Source organism: Siphateles boraxobius, unplaced genomic scaffold (assembly GCF_051911475.1).
Source record: "Siphateles boraxobius isolate OS27281-9 unplaced genomic scaffold, OSU_SipBor_1 1, whole genome shotgun sequence".
NCBI lineage: Eukaryota > Metazoa > Chordata > Actinopteri > Cypriniformes > Leuciscidae > Siphateles > Siphateles boraxobius.
In genome coordinates this window covers 17,532,167-17,552,823 of record NW_027508699.1, presented here as the reverse complement: position 1 = coordinate 17,552,823, position 20,657 = coordinate 17,532,167, and the positions used below count along the sequence as shown (strand labels likewise).

General features: G+C 41.9%; 1 protein-coding gene across 2 annotated transcripts; it reads right to left on the bottom strand.

Annotated features, from left to right (window-relative positions):
- Positions 1 to 47: 47 nt before the first annotated feature.
- Positions 48 to 19,799, bottom strand: palmda (palmdelphin a). Of its 2 annotated transcripts, XM_077225522.1 has the most exons (9): positions 19,680 to 19,799; positions 16,501 to 16,552; positions 16,203 to 16,283; positions 15,970 to 16,088; positions 14,931 to 15,045; positions 13,616 to 13,640; positions 13,398 to 13,514; positions 6,257 to 7,150; positions 48 to 1,168 (listed from the first exon to the last, which is right to left on the bottom strand). In XM_077225522.1, the coding sequence occupies exons 2-9, from the start codon at positions 16,543 to 16,545 to the stop codon at positions 1,128 to 1,130; spliced, it is 1,437 nt and encodes a 478-aa protein (XP_077081637.1). In that variant the 5' UTR covers positions 16,546 to 16,552; positions 19,680 to 19,799; the 3' UTR covers positions 48 to 1,127. The 2 variants fall into 2 exon arrangements, with proteins under 2 accessions (XP_077081637.1, XP_077081628.1); XM_077225513.1 differs by lacking the exon at positions 48 to 1,168 and having other exon boundaries at positions 3,655 to 7,150; positions 16,501 to 16,550; positions 19,680 to 19,704.
- Between the last annotated feature and the right edge of the window lie 858 nt (positions 19,800 to 20,657).

Sequence of the window (20,657 nt, the reverse complement as noted above, 5' to 3'; positions counted from 1 at the left end):
CAGACAGTTTCGCCGGTGAACAGAATTAAATACAGAGGGTCAGTGTATTAAAAGATCAGCTTTAATCTGATTTAGTATTTCATTATTTATTTTTTCGCTCCACCATCACTTTTGCAAAACTACAGGGGGACCAAAAACAACATTATAGGGTGTATATGCATCAAAAGTATTTGTCAGTTAGGCTATTTCATAAAAGGGACAGTTCATCTATCATAATTTACTCACCCTCATGTTGTTACAATAACCCTGTATGACTCTGTCAAACACAAAAGTAGATATTTAGCAGATTGTCCAAGCTGCTCTTTTCCATAATGAGAACGAATAGAGACTAAGACTGTCCCTGGTCCCCATTCACTTTCACTATATGACAAAAATATCAGAAATGTCAAATATTTAATTAACACTGAAAGATATCTTAAATTTTTTTTGTAGCAGCTTAGAATATCAGAAGAGAGAAAGTTGTATAAAATGAGTTTGAAAAACTGTTGACAGATTTTTAATTTTTGAGTGAGCTATGACTAATTTTTTTAGTTGTTTTAGACTAATAATATTAAAGGTAACACTTACTATTTTATCTAAATAAAAAAAATAAAAAAACAATTAGCCCTTATTAACAGCGAATAAGGGCTCACTAATACGACTTTGACATGGACATCTAATGAAAAAAAAAATCCCCACAAAAACACAACAGAAAGATTCATTCATTAGCACAGATAATAAAGGTGTCCCAAACAGCTGTCAGACACATACACATGCACACCATGAGGTTAGACTGTCATTCTGGGTTTTTCTCAATAAGAACACATCTGAAAAGAAGCTTCAGACTGTGACATATCATATGACAACAATGTTTCAAACAGTCAGTGTCATTCACAGCAGATATCTGTGTGTGTTGTATATTTCTTTGAAGCACCATTATGAATAAAAGAAACTGACAGAGGCACAAAATGTTAAGCGGTTTAGAGTTATATAAAAAAATTCCTGAAAAGTGTTAATAGTACATCCTCCTTTCACTTTCAGAAGACTCCGCTGAGATGTTGATCTATGTTTCTTGTCTTGCTGGCCACTTTGGACAATCGTACAAGATTCTCAGAGAGTGTGATTTCCACAAATTTGCGTGTCGGGCACTATGCGGTTTGACCCAGTTTCTCCATCTGGATCTGTAATGCTGTTGGGAGCATGAGAGAAAAGACATTGATTTAGCTGCTCAGTTCTATCCTCCCAACCAAATAGAAATTAATGGACAGCTGATGCACACCAGTAGCTTCCCTCTGAGTCCTATCAGCAGTGCTCCACCTCCTCACTGACTCATCTTTTGTGCAAGGGCAGTTTAAGTAAAAGGGTAATCTTAATAACTCAAGCTATAAAGACATTTGTCCTCATGAAACAAGCTATCCCCATTTATATAATCCCCAAGATTGATTATATAAGAGTGTTTCAAGCACACCACCCAGCCTTCTTAAAAGCCTCTTAAGGTTGGAAGACATGCACAGCAAATTATCTGCCCACCACTGGAGCGCTCTGAGTTTGTGTGTTTCTGAAGAAGATTGACAGGGCTGGATTGCATATTCTACAATGAAGAAATGACAGAGAGGGGGCCATGTGTGGGAGTGTCCCCTATTATTATTATTTTTTTTATATATAAAGCATACTGTTAAACTACATAATTTATATTGAGTTTACCAGCAAAATATTGCCATAATGGCTTTAAGTTAGTGTAGCCTCAAAAGTTATGAGTCACTTATCTTTTCATGCAACATTTGTGTAGGTGGATGCTGTCGTAATCAGTTTATTTTTCAGCATTAAAGGAATAGATCAATCAAAAATTAATATTCTGTCATTTACTTGAATGTATAAAATGTATAGTAATAATAATGACAGCAGCTGTCAAGCTCATTTTGTTGTCCATTAAAAAACAACTATGGATTAATTACAAAGCTGCTATTGTTTACTTAAACTAAAACTATTTAAAATTGTTTTTGTTAAAGCTGAAATAAAATAAAATATTAATATTAAATGAAAATCGTAAAAAAATGTTGTCTTGACAATAAATGAACGAAATAAGTCTGTTGAAGTATTAAAATTAGGAAAAGATTAGCTTAAAAATAAATGGAAGCTACAAATAAAAAAACTCAAGACAAACACACATAACATAATTACTAAAACTTAAAACTAAAATGAAAACTGAAAAAAAAATCCAATTCAAAATATGAATAAATAATATAATAGCATTTTAATAATAATAAAAACCTATTAATTAGCATTTTGGGTGAACTATCTCTTTAAATAGAACATATGAGGATATAAAAAAAAACAAGACTCATTCAATCTGTTTTATTACAAAGATTAATCTCTCACTCTTTTCACACTCTCATACACTCAATGTCAAAGCAAAAGAAAGGATGCATGACAGAAAAGAAACAATCCATGAAAGCAAGCATGACTGTTCATGTCACAGCAGATGGCATGCTGTCATGCTTATTATTGCAAGCGGAAAAAACACAGGGAGGAAATTATAAGCAAAATATGAAAAAAGAAATATAGCATAGAAAGTTTGGCAGGTGAAAACAAAGGAGAGTTATTGCATTTTTACGTATTATTTTGAAATAGAAGTGCATTTCTGCCCTTTCACCATTAGAGGGAGGTAAAGCTCTAAATCAGGGGTCTTTTTTTCAATACATTTTGCATAAAATTTAATAACGGTATTTTAAGCTTGACTATTAATAACATGTATGCTGTATAGGCCTGTATGAATGCATTTACATACTTATAATGTTTACATTGCGAATTCATTAAAATGATCAGAATCACATATTAAGTCTATTAGGTGAAATTAAAATGTATATGAAATGTAAATCTTATTATGGGAGGTACAATGACTGATCAAAAGTTTGGCGTCAAAGATATTTAGTATTTTTTTTAATTAATGATTTTATGCAGCAAATATGAATTTACTTGATTAACAGTAGAGAAGTGTTCCCTTTCGAGGGAATGAGACACTATGTCATAAGGTTAATGCTAGGGCTGCGCAATTAATCGCAATAAAAACGCACACGATTTGGCAAAGGCTGCAATTATTTTATGCGCGGCTTGTCAGAGCAGCATGGCTGATCGGTAGTAAATGCTGCTCCATCTGAACACCAGAGGGTGCTCTAATGCAGACACACCAAATATAAGCCGCCGGAGAAGTGCACATTATTCCAGGAAATTCCTATCTGAAATCATACTATCTGCAGCTGAATGAACAGAAGATTGAAGCACTTTGATTGATTAAACATGACTAATAAAAACAACTGCCTTATTCTGTGTAAGAAGCCACATCATCTCACAGAAGGATGCTCAACTGTTGTCATGAAGCGGGTTTGGAGTAAAAGCATGTTATTAAATGTTGTCTTTTGTTGGACAAGAGGTTCATAAATGCTTTAATGTTTGGAAAGATGTTTGACGCATTTCGCTTTTTCAAATGCACATTATAAGTGACTCAAACTCACAGTTTTTTCAGATGGAGCAGCGTTTACAGAACCGTACATCAATGACAAGCTGCGCATAAAAAAATAAAACGCAGCCTTTGCGATTTCAAAATCGTTATAAGCCAAACTCATTTAAGTGCGATTACATGGAAATTGTGATTAATTGTGCAGCCCTAGTTGACCGGTGTCTGAAGCAGGTGTGGAAACACGGCAATTGATTGGCAGATTGCAGCCCTATGACATCACATGGAGCGCCTGTGATAATAAAAAAATTGCCTGCCTCTTTGACTTCAGGATCCGCTTGTGTGTGTGTGTGTGTGTGTGTGTGTGTGTGTGTGTGTGTGTGTATGTGTGTGTGAAGATATTGCCTGTCAATGTAAGCTTGAGAGCAGAGTGAGTGCTGTCAGCTCTTGAGGGAGCTGTATGCAGGCACTGCAATGTGTCATGGTGGGGAAGCTCTGCTCTCACTTGATTCTGTTCTTGAGGGATCAGAATCGAGCGTCTGCAAATCATGTTTTAGACCCTGCGTTTGCAGAGGCTCTGATCACAGGGACCATGGATATAAACTGGTGGATGAGTTTGACAAGGGAGCTTTCCTATTTAGATCCATTGACATCATCAGTTCAGTTGTTGTCTCCCCAGTGTGTATTTAGGGTAGAGCATAGACAGGCCTCCTCTCACTCTAGAGGATGGTCATGCTGAGGCCTACGCTCCCCAGAGCTCTCTAGACAGTGATATCAGGTGTGGAAGGCTCCCTGTGAGCCTTCTTGGTAAGCTGTATTTAGGGTAGAGCATATGTAACCAGTTCTACTCAACCCACTCTGAGCTGGATTCGAACTGTGGTCTCCAGCGTGGGAGGTGGCACTCTAACAAGGAGTCTAAAGACCGCAGCCTCCAGCGTCAGTTACTAGAGTGCCCCTTGAGATTAGAGGAGTGAGGTTTACACACACAGCTCTTACTGGCCTAGGACAGTTACACGTAGACAGGTCTACTCTCACTCTAGAGGGTCATCATGCTGAGGACTCCGCTTCCCAGAGCTCTTTCTAGACAGTGATATCAAGTGTGAAAGGTAGAGCATTGACAGGCCTCCTCTCGCTCAAGAGGGTTGTCATGCTGAAGCCTCTGCTCCTCAGAGATCCATCTAGTGCTGTATTTAGTATTGGTACAGGTTAGGTAGACTGTGCAACACCGCCACAGGCGTCCCACTGCCTCATCTCATCTGTTGCCCCTCCAGTTTGGACCTGGAAGTGATAATGATGGAAGTGTTTAAATACCTTAGGCTTGTACAGATTAGGAAGACTGGGCAAATACCCAGACTCCTAATCTGTCGCCCCTCCACTTTGGACATGGTGATAGTGTAGTCATAGTGGAACTATGTAAAACATTTCCTAAAGGTCTGTGAGGAGTATAAAGACAGAGTATAAAGGTGGCATTGCACTGTGGCAGCTCACGTTCTGTCCTCCTCAGTAAAGCTGTGGGAATAGGCATTTATTAGCCAATGAGGCTAAGGGTATAGAGCTTGGCCCTCCCCAATCATCATTGGGTGTTAAAGTTAAAGGATACATGCTCCCCTGGGTATGAGTTGCTGTTAATAATACCCTTCTTCAAAAGGCATAGTCAAGGTTGAAACAGGCTCCTTGACAGAGCAGAAGTAGATTGAATTGAAATCGGTGATTCATTCTCTCATTTGTCGCCCTCTCCAGTACTTTAAGTCTGGAGATCAGCCTGCTGAGGAGTTACCTCACATTCTCCCTTCGCTAAGGCTGTTCCTAGTGCTTAAGAGGTAGTAACGGGTTTAGAGTTGTTTAGAGTTGCGATATCAATTCTGTATCTCATCCATTGTTGGGCTGTTATGGAATTTACATGGTTAGTTAGAACATTGAGCTTCGGGAATGTCACTAGCTGGACCGCTAGCTCTTCTAGGTATTAAGGGCATTGCATGTCATGGTTATGCACCTGAACAGACTTTGACATTTAATTTAGGTGTAAGTCCCTTGAGTTATTGACACTGGCTCACTATGATTGTGCATAACTTCACAGCTTAGTGAATCAGTTGCTTGTTCAGCATGGTGAAGTGGGTATTAACGTTCCCATAGCACCAACGTTATGACACAGCGTTGAGTTTCCTTAAAAGGGAGTGTCTAGGTTATGAATATAACCCCAGTTGCTTGAGAGGGAACGAAAGCTGAAGCTGAAAATCCAGCTTTACCATTAGAGGACTAAATTACATTTTAAAATTTATTGAAATAGAAAGTTATTTTGAATTAAAAAAAATATTTCATAATATTTCATGTTTTACTGTATTTTTGATCAAATAAATGCAGCCTGTGTGAGTATATGGACTTTCTTAAAAACATTAAAAACTTTAAATGACCCAAAACTTTTAAACTGTAGTGTATTTAGATGACCTTAGATTTGTTTTTAGTTAACTTATTATTGATTTCTTTGTTCAACACATTTTCACAAAAAATAATTTGAGATTTAATGATAATTGTTGGACCCATGCAGTTGAAGACCCCTGCTCTAAAGCTACACATATACGAGAAGGTGTTTTTACAAACACTGTCAGATAACATAAGCAAATGACAACATGAAGGACAGTTTAAGACACTGAAAAACTGAAAACCACAGCAGTGTCCAGCATGCAAATGTGGAAACATTTCCAGTGAGGAAAGCCAGTCTGGTGAGAAGCTGCATCATAGAAGAGCTGATAGAGTGTTAGTGCAACTACATCAGCACACAGCAGGGCTTGTGTCTCTCTTTGACTTTTTTAATGTTACGGGTACCTGTAGTTGACGGGTCCTCTATGCCCTCTCTTTTGCCTTTCCATCCGGCAGAGTAGGAAAAGGCGTTGTTGATGTTGGAGCTCTGATGAGGGTGGAAGCTCTTGCTTGCGTCATCTTCACCTTCTCCAACGATTACCAGCTCTGCCCGAACTGAGCCCTCATAGCTTTGGCTGTCATCTTCGGCATTCTGGTAGCCCATGAAGATCATGGTGACGGGCTCGTCCGATGGCATGGCATTAAGGATGCTGACTTTGGAGTCCTCAGAGTAGGCTGAGCACAGGCTGTGGTTTTTGATGTCAAAATCCAAATGCTGCGTTCCCCGGTTGCTCTCTCTTCGGTTGTAATATTGTCCATGCGCGTGTCTTTCCCCTCTATATAACTCACGGCTGTAGTTGTTCCCATTGCCGTTTTGATAGTATTCGTCTGGTCTGTCATTATAATCAGGCATTGGAAGGAGTGGAAGTCTATGACCCACGTCCTCCGGATAGCGAACACTATCATTGTACACAAGCTCGGGCCATTTAGATAAGTCGATGCTGTAGGGATCTTGGTGTCCGTTGGGTTTGTGGCTCTCTATGTTGTTGGAGTCTGATTGTGGTTCATGGGAGATGTTGTAGGGATAAGAAGGGTCCATTTGAACCTGACTGGACCTCTTCTTTTTCTCAGAGGCCTGTCTCAGCAGCTCCTCAACCTCCACGGGACTGAGTTCATCCACTCCGTTCGCACCAGGCTGGTCACCATCCGTGCGTAAGGCGTATACTGACTTCCGTCCATCGTCATAGACTTTGATGCCTCTCTGCTGGAGCTCTTGTGGAGAAATGGCAGAGGTGGACAGCACTTGGCTTTCACCTGTGCGCAAGTCCTTCTGAACATTAATTTCCATGGCAAACAAAGCTGTAAGAGACAAATGGATTGTGTATAATATATAAGATTTTTAAAGATCGTTTCAAGATGTTAAAATATTTAACAATGTTCCCTTAAGGAGGATCATGCTTTGGGATTACGCTTAGGGAGCCTGTCATCTTCATGTACTGTTAAAACGAGCCGTTAAAACTGCATCTCCCACTCCGCCCCACGGCGCAGGAATAAAAACAGAAGTGGATGCACACACCAGTTGTTTTTCGCTTAGGAGCCGAGCAGAGCCCGGAGTCAGCGGTGTTCCAGCAATAGTGGTGACAGGACTACATCTCTGTTCCCTCCTTCAGAGAACGAGGGTTACATACGTAACCGCGATGTTCCCCTTCAGTCGCTCACGTTTCGACGTAGTCGACTGATTGGGATCCCAATTAAAATGCCAATAGTGCTGCCACCTTCCAGTGCCTAAACAAAAGTCTTCTGATCCCCCCCCCATTATTGAGGCAGAGACAGGATAGGGCTTAGGCCAGGGAAGTCACAGCTGTTCCACAAGACCACTGGGAAAGCGTTTTTTTGGAAAGGAATACGCTGCGGAAGCCACATCCTGTCCATAGGAAAGTAACATGTGGGGGATACACATATGGACTGGGCGTTACCGGGCAGTACAACATATGGAATGTCACTGAGGTGGCTCCAGCCTATTAACAGGGAGGAGACACACCTGACAGTGACGGCAGAGCGGGCTCTGCCCAGGGAAGACACAGGCTCGCCGCAGGGAGCCGTACCGTGGAAGAATACACATATGGGATCACCGTAGGGATCACAACAGGACTAAGCCTAACACAGGTTCCACCAGTGCATATGAGTGTTAGGCCTGGCATCGGACGCTCTGCCACGTCCGTTGCCGATGGTGTGGAGGAACTCAACAGGGTTCGGCTAAAGAGGAACTCTACAGGAGCAAGAATGGCGCACGTATCCAGTCCATAGGAGGGGAATGGCGCAGCAAGCCAACACTTCGAACCGGGCTTACAGTGAAACTGGCTTCATGTGAAGGGAGCCCATGGGAAGCAACCGGCACAACACATAGGCTATTTTTCTAGCGAATGTGTTTGGTGTCGCCCATTCCGCAGCTCTAAAACATCTGTCAGCGAGGCACCCTGTGTCAACGCCCAGGAAAGAGCTACACTCTCTCTTTGGAGAGGCTCGCTACCCAGGTGGGCACAGTGCACCTTGGGTAAACACACCAAGATTATGGCAACCACTATCCAGTGGGCCAACCTCTGCTTGGAAACAGCCTTCCCTTCTGCTGGTCTCCGTAACAGACAAGAGCTGGTCTGAGGTCCTGAGGCTTTGCATCCTGTCCTCTGGAGGGGTCCCGAATGAAACGGCTGGTCGGTCCATTACAGAGGGACCAGCGTGATCAATGGGAGGCTCCACCGATGTGATAGAGGAGTGAGGGGCCCACAGGGATTGGTTACAGGGCAGGGAAGCCTCACTATGATCCTCTGATCACCGTAGTTCCCTTTCGAGGGAACTCAACACTGCGTCGAGAACTCGACACTTTGGGAACGCTCCCTTAGCGTGCGCCTCTGAAGTAAGAATGAAACTATTCCAATCCTGATTGGCGTTGCGTCCTGACGTAACATGTGACGGCATAACCGGAAGAATAAAGGTGACGCTGAAACACACACATACCAGCTATCGCTCTCCACTAAGCGCTCTATGTTGAAACTGTCTGTCCTATTTACTGTTGTTGGTCCTTGAAAGTATGGCGAGTGAACAATTTACGAGATGTGTGCACCCCTGTCCTAGATTTATTACGGGTGGAGACACGCATCCGTTATGTGTAAATTGTTTGGGAGTGCAGCACGCACAGGCAGCTCTCGAGGGAGCTGCTTGTGAGCCCTGTGAACACTGTAAAGCACCCCCACTAAGATTGCTGCGCTCAAACTTGGCTATTTTTTTGTAAAGATGGCCAAGCTCGCGATCCTTGCGGGTTCAGGTCCTGCGTCTGTTGAGGCGGCGCGGAGGCTTAGATCCTGGGGATCGCAGAAGGATCTAGCAGATGAGAACGAGACTGCCGAGGCACTTTCTCGTTCGTCATCTGCGGATTCTATAACACTCGCTCATAGTGCAGAAGCCCGCGCTGCAGCTTCTTCTGCCCGTGATGAGTGCCCGGTGCTTGAGCTGTCTGCTTCCGAGGAAGTGGATGTGCTCAGCATCGGGAGCGTGGAACATGAGTCTCACTCGCCAGCTCATGTTCCCGCTTATGAGGAACTGGTGGAGGTTGTAACGCGTGCTGTGGCCAGACTCAGCATCAGCTGGCCACAAGATAAGCAGGAGGAATCTCGTCAGTGTAAATTAGACGAGAGATTCCTGCAGCACCGTTTACAACCTCAGCGCCGGGGCTTGCCTTTTTTCCCAGATCTCCATAAAGAGATAGTTAGATCCTGGGAAAAGCCCTACTCGTCTCGCATCTCACATAATACATCATGTGATTATAGTGGTGCGAGAGAGGCGGGGTATGGCAGGATGTCGTGTGTGGAGGAAGCTTTAGCGAGCTACCTTTCTCCCGAAGCGGCATCCTCGCTTAAAGCCCCGGCGCTGCCCAGCAAACCATGTAGGGACACCTCTGCATTGGTGGGCAGGGCGTATATGGCGGCTGGTCGAGCTGGTGCGTCCCTTCACTCGATGGCTATTCTGCAGGCGTACCAAGCCGATATTCTCAAAGATATAGATGAGGGGGAGGGACCAACACCTGCTGATATTGCTGAGCTAAGAAGAGCCGCAGATTTATCTCTCCGTGCCACTAAGGAGACGGCCCGTGCTATTGGCCGCTCCATGTCAGCTTTGGTGGCAACGGACAGGCATTTGTGGTTAAATTTGTAGGGCATGAAAGATAAAGATCGTTCCTTTTTGTTAGATGCTCCGATTACGCCTTCTGGCCTGTTCGGCGATGCAGTATCTACTGTCGTCGACAGGTTTCAGGAGGCGAAAAAACAGTCGGCAGCTTTTCAGCAGTACCTCCCCCGCCGTTCTAGATCTGGGAGGGCTGATCCAAGTGGCCAGCCTCAGCCGTCAGCCAGCTCCTCTCATCGCCTGGAGCAAAAGGAGAGCGTTTCCTCTCGAGCCCCTCCTACGGGAGCTTGGCAACAGAGAAAACGCTCTCATTCTAAATCCGCTGGCCAGAAGGGCGACTTGAGGGCCGTCATTCAGGAAAGAGGGCTTCAGGAAAGAGGTCCTAGCCAGAGTAATAGGACCACTAAGGGCTGTCCCCCCCGCTGTGAGGCAACCGAGGTTGTTTTCCCAGCGGAGCCCTTCGGAAAAAGATGTTATCCCGCCGTCACTGATGCTTCGGGTCGCATCAATTTCCAGCGAACGCACACCGTGGCGCTCGCCCAAAGAGCTTGCAAAAAAGCACCACCTATGGTCGAAAAATTATTCTCGTCCGCTTCCTGCCAGTTCGCTGCTTCAGAAGGTCGAGAACAGTTCTCGAGAAACACCCGAGGCCAGCCTCGAGAGGCTGGTTCCCTTAGTAAATTTTTTGGAGTGGTGGCGCCTTCTGCCAAATATTTCTATATGGGTCCTGAATAAAATAGAAAAAGGGTACAGACTGCAGTTCGGTCACCAACCTCCCAGGTTTGCAGGGGTGTTACCAACTACAGTGGTTCCAGAACAGGCTCGGGTTATGGAACAAGTACAGGCTCTACTGGTCAAAGGGGCCATAGAATGTGTTCCCCTACCAGACAGAGAGTCAGGGTTTTACAGCCGATACTTTATAGTTCCAAAGAAGGATGGCGGGCTCAGGCCGATTTTGGACTTGAGGTACTTGAATCAGTCTCTGAGGAGGTTCAGGTTCAAGATGTTGACAATATCCATCCTTGTGAACCAAATCAGGTCCGAGGACTGGTTTGTCACAATAGACCTAAAAGACGCCTATTTTCATGTCTCCATCCTTCCATGTCACAGGAGGTACCTAAGGTTTGTTTTCGGGGGCAAAGCATATCAATATCGGGTTCTTCCGTTCGGCCTAGCACTCTCTCCCCGCACGTTCACGAAGTGTATGGATGCAGCTCTGGCTCCTCTCAGACTCCAGGGCATTCGTATACTGAATTATATCGACGACTGGCTTATATTGGCTCAGTCTCGGGAAATGGCAGTTCGGCATCAAGATGTCGTCCTTGGCCACATTCAGAGTTTGGGGTTGAGACTCAACACGAAAAAGAGCGTGTTGGAACCAGATCAGGAAACAACGTTTCTGGGTGTGGTATGGAATTCGATTACGATGCGGGCACACATGTCTCCCGCACGTGTCCAGTCCATCTTAAATATGGTTTCAGGAGTAAAGCTAGGTCAGGCCATCACTGTGAAGCAATTTCAAAGAATGCTGGGCCTCATGGCAGCGGCATCCAACATTTTACCTTTGGGCCTTCTACATATGAGGCCCCCATCAGTGGTGGCGAAAAGCCAAGGGGTTTTCTCCCAAGGGGAATCCATTTCGTATGATCAGAGTAACGCGCAGATGCCTTCGTTCTCTACAAATATGGAAGAAACCTTGGTTCCTGTCCAAGGGCCAGTATTGGGAGCGTCATGTCGCCGTAAAGCCGTTTCGACAGACGCCTCCCTCACTGGCTTAGGCGCAGTCATGGACGGCCGCTTTGCCAGGGGTCTGTGGCAGGACCATCATCATTCTTGGCACATAAACTGTCTAGAGATGATGGCTGTGTTCAGGGCTTTGGGAAGCTTCCTTCCAGACATCAGAGGTTACCACGTCTTAGTACGATCAGACAATACATCAGTGGTAGCTTATCTGAACCGACAAGGGGGACTCAGATCGCGCCCTCTGTGCAGACTCGCGCATCAGATTATTCTTTGGTCCCAGGGGAAACTACTGTCTATCAGAGCAATGTATATTCCGGGGTTTCAGAATCAGGGAGCAGACATCCTGTTGAGGCAGGGGCTGAGGCCTAGGGAATGGAGACTTCATCCAGATGTGGTGAAGTTGATATGGGAGAGGTTTGGACCAATGGAAGTGGATCTATTTGCATCTCGAGAGATGTCCCACTGCCCACTTTGGTTCTCCCTCGCACATCCAGTCCCACTGGGGTTGGATGCTATGGTACAGGCCTGGCCGAGGCTTCGCCTGTATGCATTTCCCCCGATCGCTCTGCTTCCTGGCCCCCTTCGAACCTCTGCAGTCGGCTTCGCCTAGGGATCTTACGCTAAAAATTGTATTTCTCTTAGCTATCACCTCTCTTAAGAGGGTGGGAGATCTCCAAGCCCTGGCAGTGACACCAGCTTGCTTGGAGTTTGCCCCTGGCAGAGTTTTTTTGCACCCGAGTCCAGGCTACGTGCCTAAGGTTTCTACGAATACGGCTCGGTCCACGGTCCTTCAGGCATTCCATCCTCCACCTCATGTGTCGGCAGAAGAAGAGAAGCTTCATTTGCTATGCCCCGTCAGAGTTTTGAGCGTGTACCTCGAGAGGTCCTCTTCTTGGAGGAGGTCGGACCAATTATTGGTGTGTTTTGGGTCACCTAAGAAGGGGCTCCCGGCATCCAATATTACCTATGAGGCAGCCGGCTGGGCTACCCCGCACACTTTTATTAGGTTTTACAGTCTACACCTCCCTAGTACACCTGGCGCACACGTGCTTTCGTCCTAGTTGAGTGCCTGAATCAGTTTCACTCCGGGACAGGCCTTTTAGGTGCGTGGCCTAGTAGGCATTCGTTCCCCAAAGTGTCTAGTTCGACGCAGTGTTGAGTTCCCTCGAAAGGGAACGTCTCGGGTTATGACTATAACCCTTGTTCCCTGAGAAGAGAACGAGACACTGCGTCGCTCTGCCACGCCCCTCGAGGCCTTAGAGCGTCTTGCTTCAACGCGAGGCTGGTATGTGTGTCTTTCAGCGTCACCTTTATACTTCCGGTTATGCCGTCACATGTTACGTCAGGACGCAACGCCAATCAGGATTGGAATAGTTTCATTCTTACTTCAGAGGCGCACGCTAAGGAAGCGTCCCCAAAGTGTCAAGTTCTCGACGCAGTGTCTCGTTCCCTTCTCTGGGAACAAGGGTTATAGTCATAACCCGAGACGTTTTTTATTTAAACTTTTAGTCAAAATTATTATTTAATTAATTAGCTTTAAAGAATTAATCAACTCACAAACTCCCTGCTATTCCCCAGGGATTTGTGAAACCCAGTTTGGGAAACCCTGTTTTAAAAGATTTTTTTTGCTAGTTCTACATTATAGAAACATATTGAAGATGTTTGAAGTCTTCTTTCAGTTTACCAGGTTTGGCTTGATCATTTTTTGCTTCAGTTTCCAGGTCTTGTTTCTTCCTCTGATTTAATAGAGGTGTGCTGGGCTTTAGCATATTTGGAATTGTTGAATGTATATAGATCGGGTCTGCAAAAAAAAGTTACTATATTCATAAATAATCCAGAAAACAAAACAACAGTTTTATGGTCCATAAACATTGTGATTGTGATGTAATACAAAGTATTTACCTGATATGAAATCTGCATTCACTGCCTGTGAAGATACAAACAGAATCATTTTCTAATATAAAGTGTCTTCAATTTTCAGATGTATAAAGCCTATTTTTTGTAAAATGTAGTTAATTAAAGCTAAAGACACTAGCCATGTTTCCATCCTCTTGTCAACCGAATTATCTGAAGTTCGGTAAAGAAAACTCATGCGAATAAAGCTGGTGATGTTGTGTTTCCATCCAACGGCTTTAAAGCGAATAAAAACCTGTACGTAATGACGTCACATGCTGTTTTGCGATCAAATTGGTATATCGAATTGATTTGAGACATTTTAAGGTGTTTCCATTCATTTTCGCACTGAATCGAACAACATTCAAGCAAACTTTTGCGAACAAAGTTTTGCTAGACAAAACGGAGCCTAATAGTGCTTATGTGCCAGCTGATAGCGACATATGTAAGGGAAAATGTATATGCCAGGCGGTTGTTAGCCTGAAGGGGTTGTATTCGCTAACAACCGCCTCGCTATACATTATCCTGCTTATTACATGGCTACCTACCAAATAAATCAATAATTTGACACAAAATATTAACTTAAAAAGGAGTTTATTGATTTAAAACGAGTAGTGCTTCTGCTAAAGAAAATAGTCTGTTCCGTCTCTGAACTGCGTCCATGGCAACGGTGTGTTATACTTAGCAGCTCCGCAGTCTGTTAACAAGAAATAACATACCGCATTCTACATTAGAATTCAACCAAGCCACGTAATAACAAGCAAACCTAACATAAGAAAACAACGACTCTATAAACACATTGCTATGATGATGCAGATGCACGTAAATGCCCGACGACAACGGAGGCAGCCTGTGGTGTGGGAACGACAGCGCTCCATCAGTTCTGGGAGATCGTGGTTCAGAGACACTTCACGGAAACCCTTTGGTTGAAGCATTTTTTTGCTTTGTCCACTTACATCTGTCTTTGTTGACATCCGCCATGTGTGCGCAAACAGAGCAGGAATACTGGCAGGAAATGAACTCGTCTTCTTCTATGTTTTGTGGCGTGTTGCAACCATAAAAGGGCCTAAAACTTAATCGCAATTCATTATTTATTCGGCAAATAACGTTTCCATCAGCTTTTATCGCATTTGCCGTATATCGATCAAGATAAAATCCGATGAGACCGAACGTATTTCATTTGAGTCGATATTCATGAAATTTAATCGTATTTTACTGTTTCCATAAAGCATTTTTCATTCGATATCACTTAATTCGGATAAAAAGGTGTGGATGGAAACATGGCTTCTGATCGTTTTAAATGAACATAACAAAAGCACGGTACCTTAATGATGTCCTCTGGAGATTTTTCAATGGCTTTTAGCCTCTTTAGAATCAGCCCCTCATTTGTTGAGATGTTCATTTCCTCTCTCTCCAACGCCTCAATCTCTTTCTCTATCCTGCAGAGAATTTTAAAAAATGATTGCTTTCTAAATCTTCCGTCTATTAGACACACACACACACACACACACACACACACACACACACACACACACACACACACACACACACACACACACACACACACACACACACACACACACACACACACACACACACACACACACCCACACACACACAAACACACACACACAAACACACACTTTTTGCTGGGTTAAGTCACACAAGAGTGACAAAGCCTGTCAGACTTTGCTTGTACTTTTTGCTGCATAGACATGCTAGATCCATTGAGTTAAAGACACATTGAGTTGTTAAGAGGGTATGAAAGCATTATAAACAAATATAAAAAAATAACAGACATAGATTTTAATAAAATAGAATTTTATTCTCTCATACGACAGAGGTTCAGTCAAAATCACCATCGGCCTGAATCATTTAACACACCCGCAAAGAATGAAACCAACAGCAATACCAGGGTGTGCTGTGACCTGCATAGCAGCTTCTCAAGGACATGGGAAAAGCTTTTTTAAGCATCCTTCTCTGACTTCATTGCTACTACAATGCAATGCGGTTACAAAGCATTGCACAATGCTTGCCTCATACTTCACTCTAAAAGATTTTATTAGGGCACCACAGGGCTAAAAACATTAGCTGAGAAACATCAGACCAACCCCTGAAGCAAAATACAAAAGACCCTAAAGTTCAGATTGAAAATGTTTTAACTGTATTCACAAGATGCCAGAATGACATATGCTATGATAATTTCAACAAACAAGCTGACATTCGCTAAGGAAAAATCTTAAATAGCAAAATGGTGTTTGGATCAACAGTCCCTTGTGGTAAATATGGTATAAATAAAACTACACTAATAAAACCATTGAAATGAAAAATATGATAAGGCACAGCACAATAATTTGTCTTACCGATATATATTACTCTTGAGGTGTTTCGTTTGTTGGGCATCTTCAAGAGCTTTTTGTGTTTCCTGTGCATTACTGCTGTTCATCCCATCCATGAGCCACATATCTCTCATGGACCTTTTCTATAAAAGAGACATAGAGAGATACTTTAAATTCCAGACCCTTATAATTAAAAACATAAAATTCAGAAAAAAGCTGATGAAAATGACACTATACTTCTAACATCAAGAAGGTACCTTAACATGCTGAAGCTTCAGTTTCTCTCTGTCAATCTCAAGCCGTTTGTGGGCAATTTCCTCTTGGATTTTTTTCTTATTCTGTGGACAAATGGACAATTCAAATAGTTAATTCAAAATATTAATAAATACTATAAGTGTATAATGCAAAAAAAGAGAAAGAATGAATTAATAACACTGATACTGTTTAGCAATCATCATTAAAAAATATTTTAGCTCAGATAGCAGCATTTAAGCAATCACAATCAAGTATTTCAGAGAGCTTCGAAACAAGTAACAAAAACCCATGTAAGGTTACCGTAATAGCTTGAAGTCGCTCCTTTAAGAGTTCTGCTTCCTCCATCCTGCCTCTGGAAAAAAAGGGAAAAAAACACAACAAAAGAATAATTTACCTTTATATGACACTAAATCATCATCCATACTAGTGGGGCCTCAAAAGGGTGTTGGCCGATAGGTAGGTCAAACTCCATACAGTGACACTGATATTTTGATACATTAGTTAATGTCCATTTATCACCACTTGCTTCCTGCTTTCTAAAGATCACTGTGGTTCCATGAATAGCAGCAGTGGTAAAACAGTCTCTGCGATGCACCATAAATTATCTGCCTGACATGATTCGGTAGCCTGTGTCTGAGTGGGTGACCCATTGAATATATTGTCCAGTTTAATAGACATCCAAGTAAGGCCTTAGGCTAGAACTTGCCCCTTGAAGTAGCTTCATGCTTCATTCAGTTAAATATCTCTTACAACTGGCCACATGTGAGTATGCAATGCAATGCAAGAGAATGAAATATTGCAAAGGTATGCAATAGATAGACAGCATTTTAAAGAATTATGTTTTATTAGCATGTGTAATTCACAGTTATGAAAGTTATGCTGACTTTTTGACCTCATAAATCTATAATGGTTGTCCTGCATGTTTGTTTTTGCATGCGGCCACAATACACTGCAGTGGACCATCACTTTCTATATCATTTCAATTTACATCATCTCCGATACCCTGTCAGTTGTTTCTGTGCTAAGTATACTTCAGTTACAAGTTTTTGACCAACACAAGTATTTGAAAATGTAACACTGTCATGTTATAGTGACAGCAGGGCCTGTGTCTGTGGGTCTCCAGGCTGCTCTTTCTTTTCCCAGGATATGTGAGACCGACTCCAGTCCAGACTTCATGTCTCTGCCCTTGCTTCACATAGACAGTATCCAGCGCTGACTCAACATAACCCTCATCTGCTTTAGATATAAGGCCTCTCACTGCCCACAGTTCAATGTTACAATGTTCATTTCAGTGACATATTCTAAAAGCTTGCAAGAGAAACCTCTTTATGTATATGCAATCAATATTAACATTTTACATTTACATTTATTCATTTAGCTGACGCTTTTATCAAAAGCGACTTACAATTGCTATATATGTCAGAGGTCGCATGCCTCTGGAGCAACTAGGAGTTAAGTGTCTTGCTCACGGACACATTGGTGTCTCACAGTGGATTCGAACCCGGGTCTCTCACACTAAAGGCATGTGTCTTATCCACTGCGCCATCACCACGCCATTAATGCACAATAAAAGCATTACTCAATATATATACACTACCATTCAAAAGTTTAAGGTCAGTATTATATATTAATGTTTTAAAAGGCTGGATTTAGTTGATCAAAATACAGTAAAAACAGTAATATTGTGAAATATAATTACAATTTAAACTAGCGGTTTTCTTCAGTCTTCAGTGTCACATGATCAATCAGAAATCATTCTAATATGCTGATTTGGTGCTCAAGAAACATTTCTTATCAACTTTGAATTCACTTGTGCTGCATACATTTTTGTGGAAACAGTGATGCATTTCATCTTCATTATTCTCTGATGAATAGAAAGTTCAAAAGTTAAAAAAGGTTAATGTAAAAGTCTTTGCGTCACTTTTTAATCAACTTAATGCTTAATTCTTGCTAAATTAGTTTCTTTCCACACAAAAATTAAGTAAAATTGAACAGTAGTTTATGCCTATAGATTTTTTTTTGTGAAATGAATTTGATTTCATCTTAAACTTTTCTACAATTTTTGTATATACTTTACACTCTAAAAAAAATGCTTGGTTGTTTCAACCCATGTTTGGATCAAATATGGACAAACCAAACTGGTGGTTTAAAATTTTAAATTACATTTTTAAACCCAACAGTTGGGTTTGTCTATATTTGACCTAAACATGGGTTGAAACAACCAAGCATTTTTTAGAGTGCAAAACCTAAAAGAAACCACAGGCCCTGAACCATAAAAGCTTTTAGCATAAAACTACATTACAACCTATCAAGTTATCTATCTATCTGTACATCCATCTACAGACCCCTATTGAACCCCTTATGCTCCAGAATTTCACTAGAGGAAGGCACATCTAAAAATAGCAAGGCCACCCAGGGGTACATTGCCTAATGAGTCTGAGGTTGTGGGACACCAGCACCAGGTCCCTTTCGTCTCCCTGCCACAAAAACACACCAATCGTTCTGAAACGGATCATAGTGATAAAACAGATGTGAAGCTGATGTAAAGAATTGATAACATGAGCAATAAATTAGGCTATTAACAAACACCTTCACAATATCTGAATGTTTTTAAATTGACCCTTGACGAGGTCATGGTTTAAAACCCAAAAGAAAAGAAAAGATAACCAGATACAGTACATTTGCATTTGCCTATATGAAAACTATGCATTAAGAGTGACACTACAAGTAAGTACTATATAAACAGTTTGGGTTACAGGCTATAGCTGACAGCTTTATGGCATATAGGAACATTTCAGCACAGATCCAAAGCAAACTGAACAAGCTGATTGGCAGACACAATCACATGAATATGATAGTCTTTGCAGACGCTCCTGCACATGGTCAGTTCCCCTGTCAGTTTTAGCCCAGAGGAAGTTTCTCTCTAATCTCCTCTAATCTGATCACCAGTCAGTTAAGATGTAAATCTCCTGTTGTGGCATCTGCTCAATATCCTGACTGAACAAACATCCAGGAACTGTAGGAGTTATAGTATTTGAATAAAAAAAGATTAAGAACATCTTAAACTTTATAAAAATAGTACTTTTTGACTACCCCCCCCCCCCCCACCCCCATTAATAATGAAATCATTAATAATGATAAAAGGTGTTCATGTGTGTAAAAATATAGAAAACGGACTGAAAATAATATAATTTCCATATGTCAGAATATTTTAATGACTAACTCTCTTTAATGACTTTGGAGGGTTTAAACTTATATTAACTTTCTCCAAACTGTCACACAGGATTCGTAAGTGACGGGAGAATTATGCAGCCTTAATGACATTTGAGATGATACGAGACCCTTTCATTTACAAATGAATTAATTCTACAAAAACTTTAGACAAACCCTAGGCATATTATGGCATCAGTAAATTGTCTTGCACATGTTGTCTGTGAATCCACAAGAAGAAGTAAAATAGCAGAGAAGAACACACTTACCGGGCCGCTGAAGACAAACGGTATCCAGAAGGCTTTTCTGAGTTCACGCGCAGTCGTCACGCAGCGCTCATTAAATGGCCAAAGCTCTCGCAGGTGCTGTATGCATGATTGGCAGTCCTGCCCTCAGCCAATGAAATGCCAGTGAGCTGTTTCAGTTGTTCAGTCTCATCAGTTTCATCAGTGAATGTTTGCAGTGAATGACGACAGTCCACAACCATGTAGACGTGAATGTGTCAATTTATACTTCTGTTTGATGGCTGTGGGGGTTAACAAACCTTTGGAAACAACATTGTCTTGGGGGGGAAAAAAATACTGGAAAAAAATCTGAAAAATATTTTTCACTTAAAGTCACCATGAAACCAAAATTGACAATTGTTATTTTTTTATGGAATATTGCAGTATTTAGCTTATTATAAACGATTTGTCTTTGCACATTTAAAAAAAGAAATTAAGTGCCCTCATAATTTTTGTAATCAAAATAACTTAATAAATAACCACATCCACATCTCTTCTCTTCTCTGATGACGTGTTTACTGGCGAGGGTGGGACAACCTGTCAATCACCGCAAACTCCAATGATCCAACAATCCAATCAATTCCTGATAAAATCAAGTCCTGCCTATGCATTTGTTCTTGTTCACTGTTTCACTCAGATATACGTCACAATGTGGATTAAAATATTATCGTAACTTTCATTTCATGTCGACTTTAATTGGTATTGTAAATGTTTACATTTTGTAAATTGAGTTTTCACTAAAATCAAAATCTTAGACTGTGGCTCAATGCTGAAACAACAAAATGGAGTGAAAGTTGATATCAAATGAATCAATTTATAAGGAAAGCTTGTTAGCCATTTTTCTCCATTTCAGTGTTGGTGCCCTTTGTAAGGCAGAAAACAGTACGATACAGTAAATGGTTTCACTGGAAAGCTGTTCTTTTAATCTAAATTTTTACTGGCCTTAAGAGTGTACACTAGAGC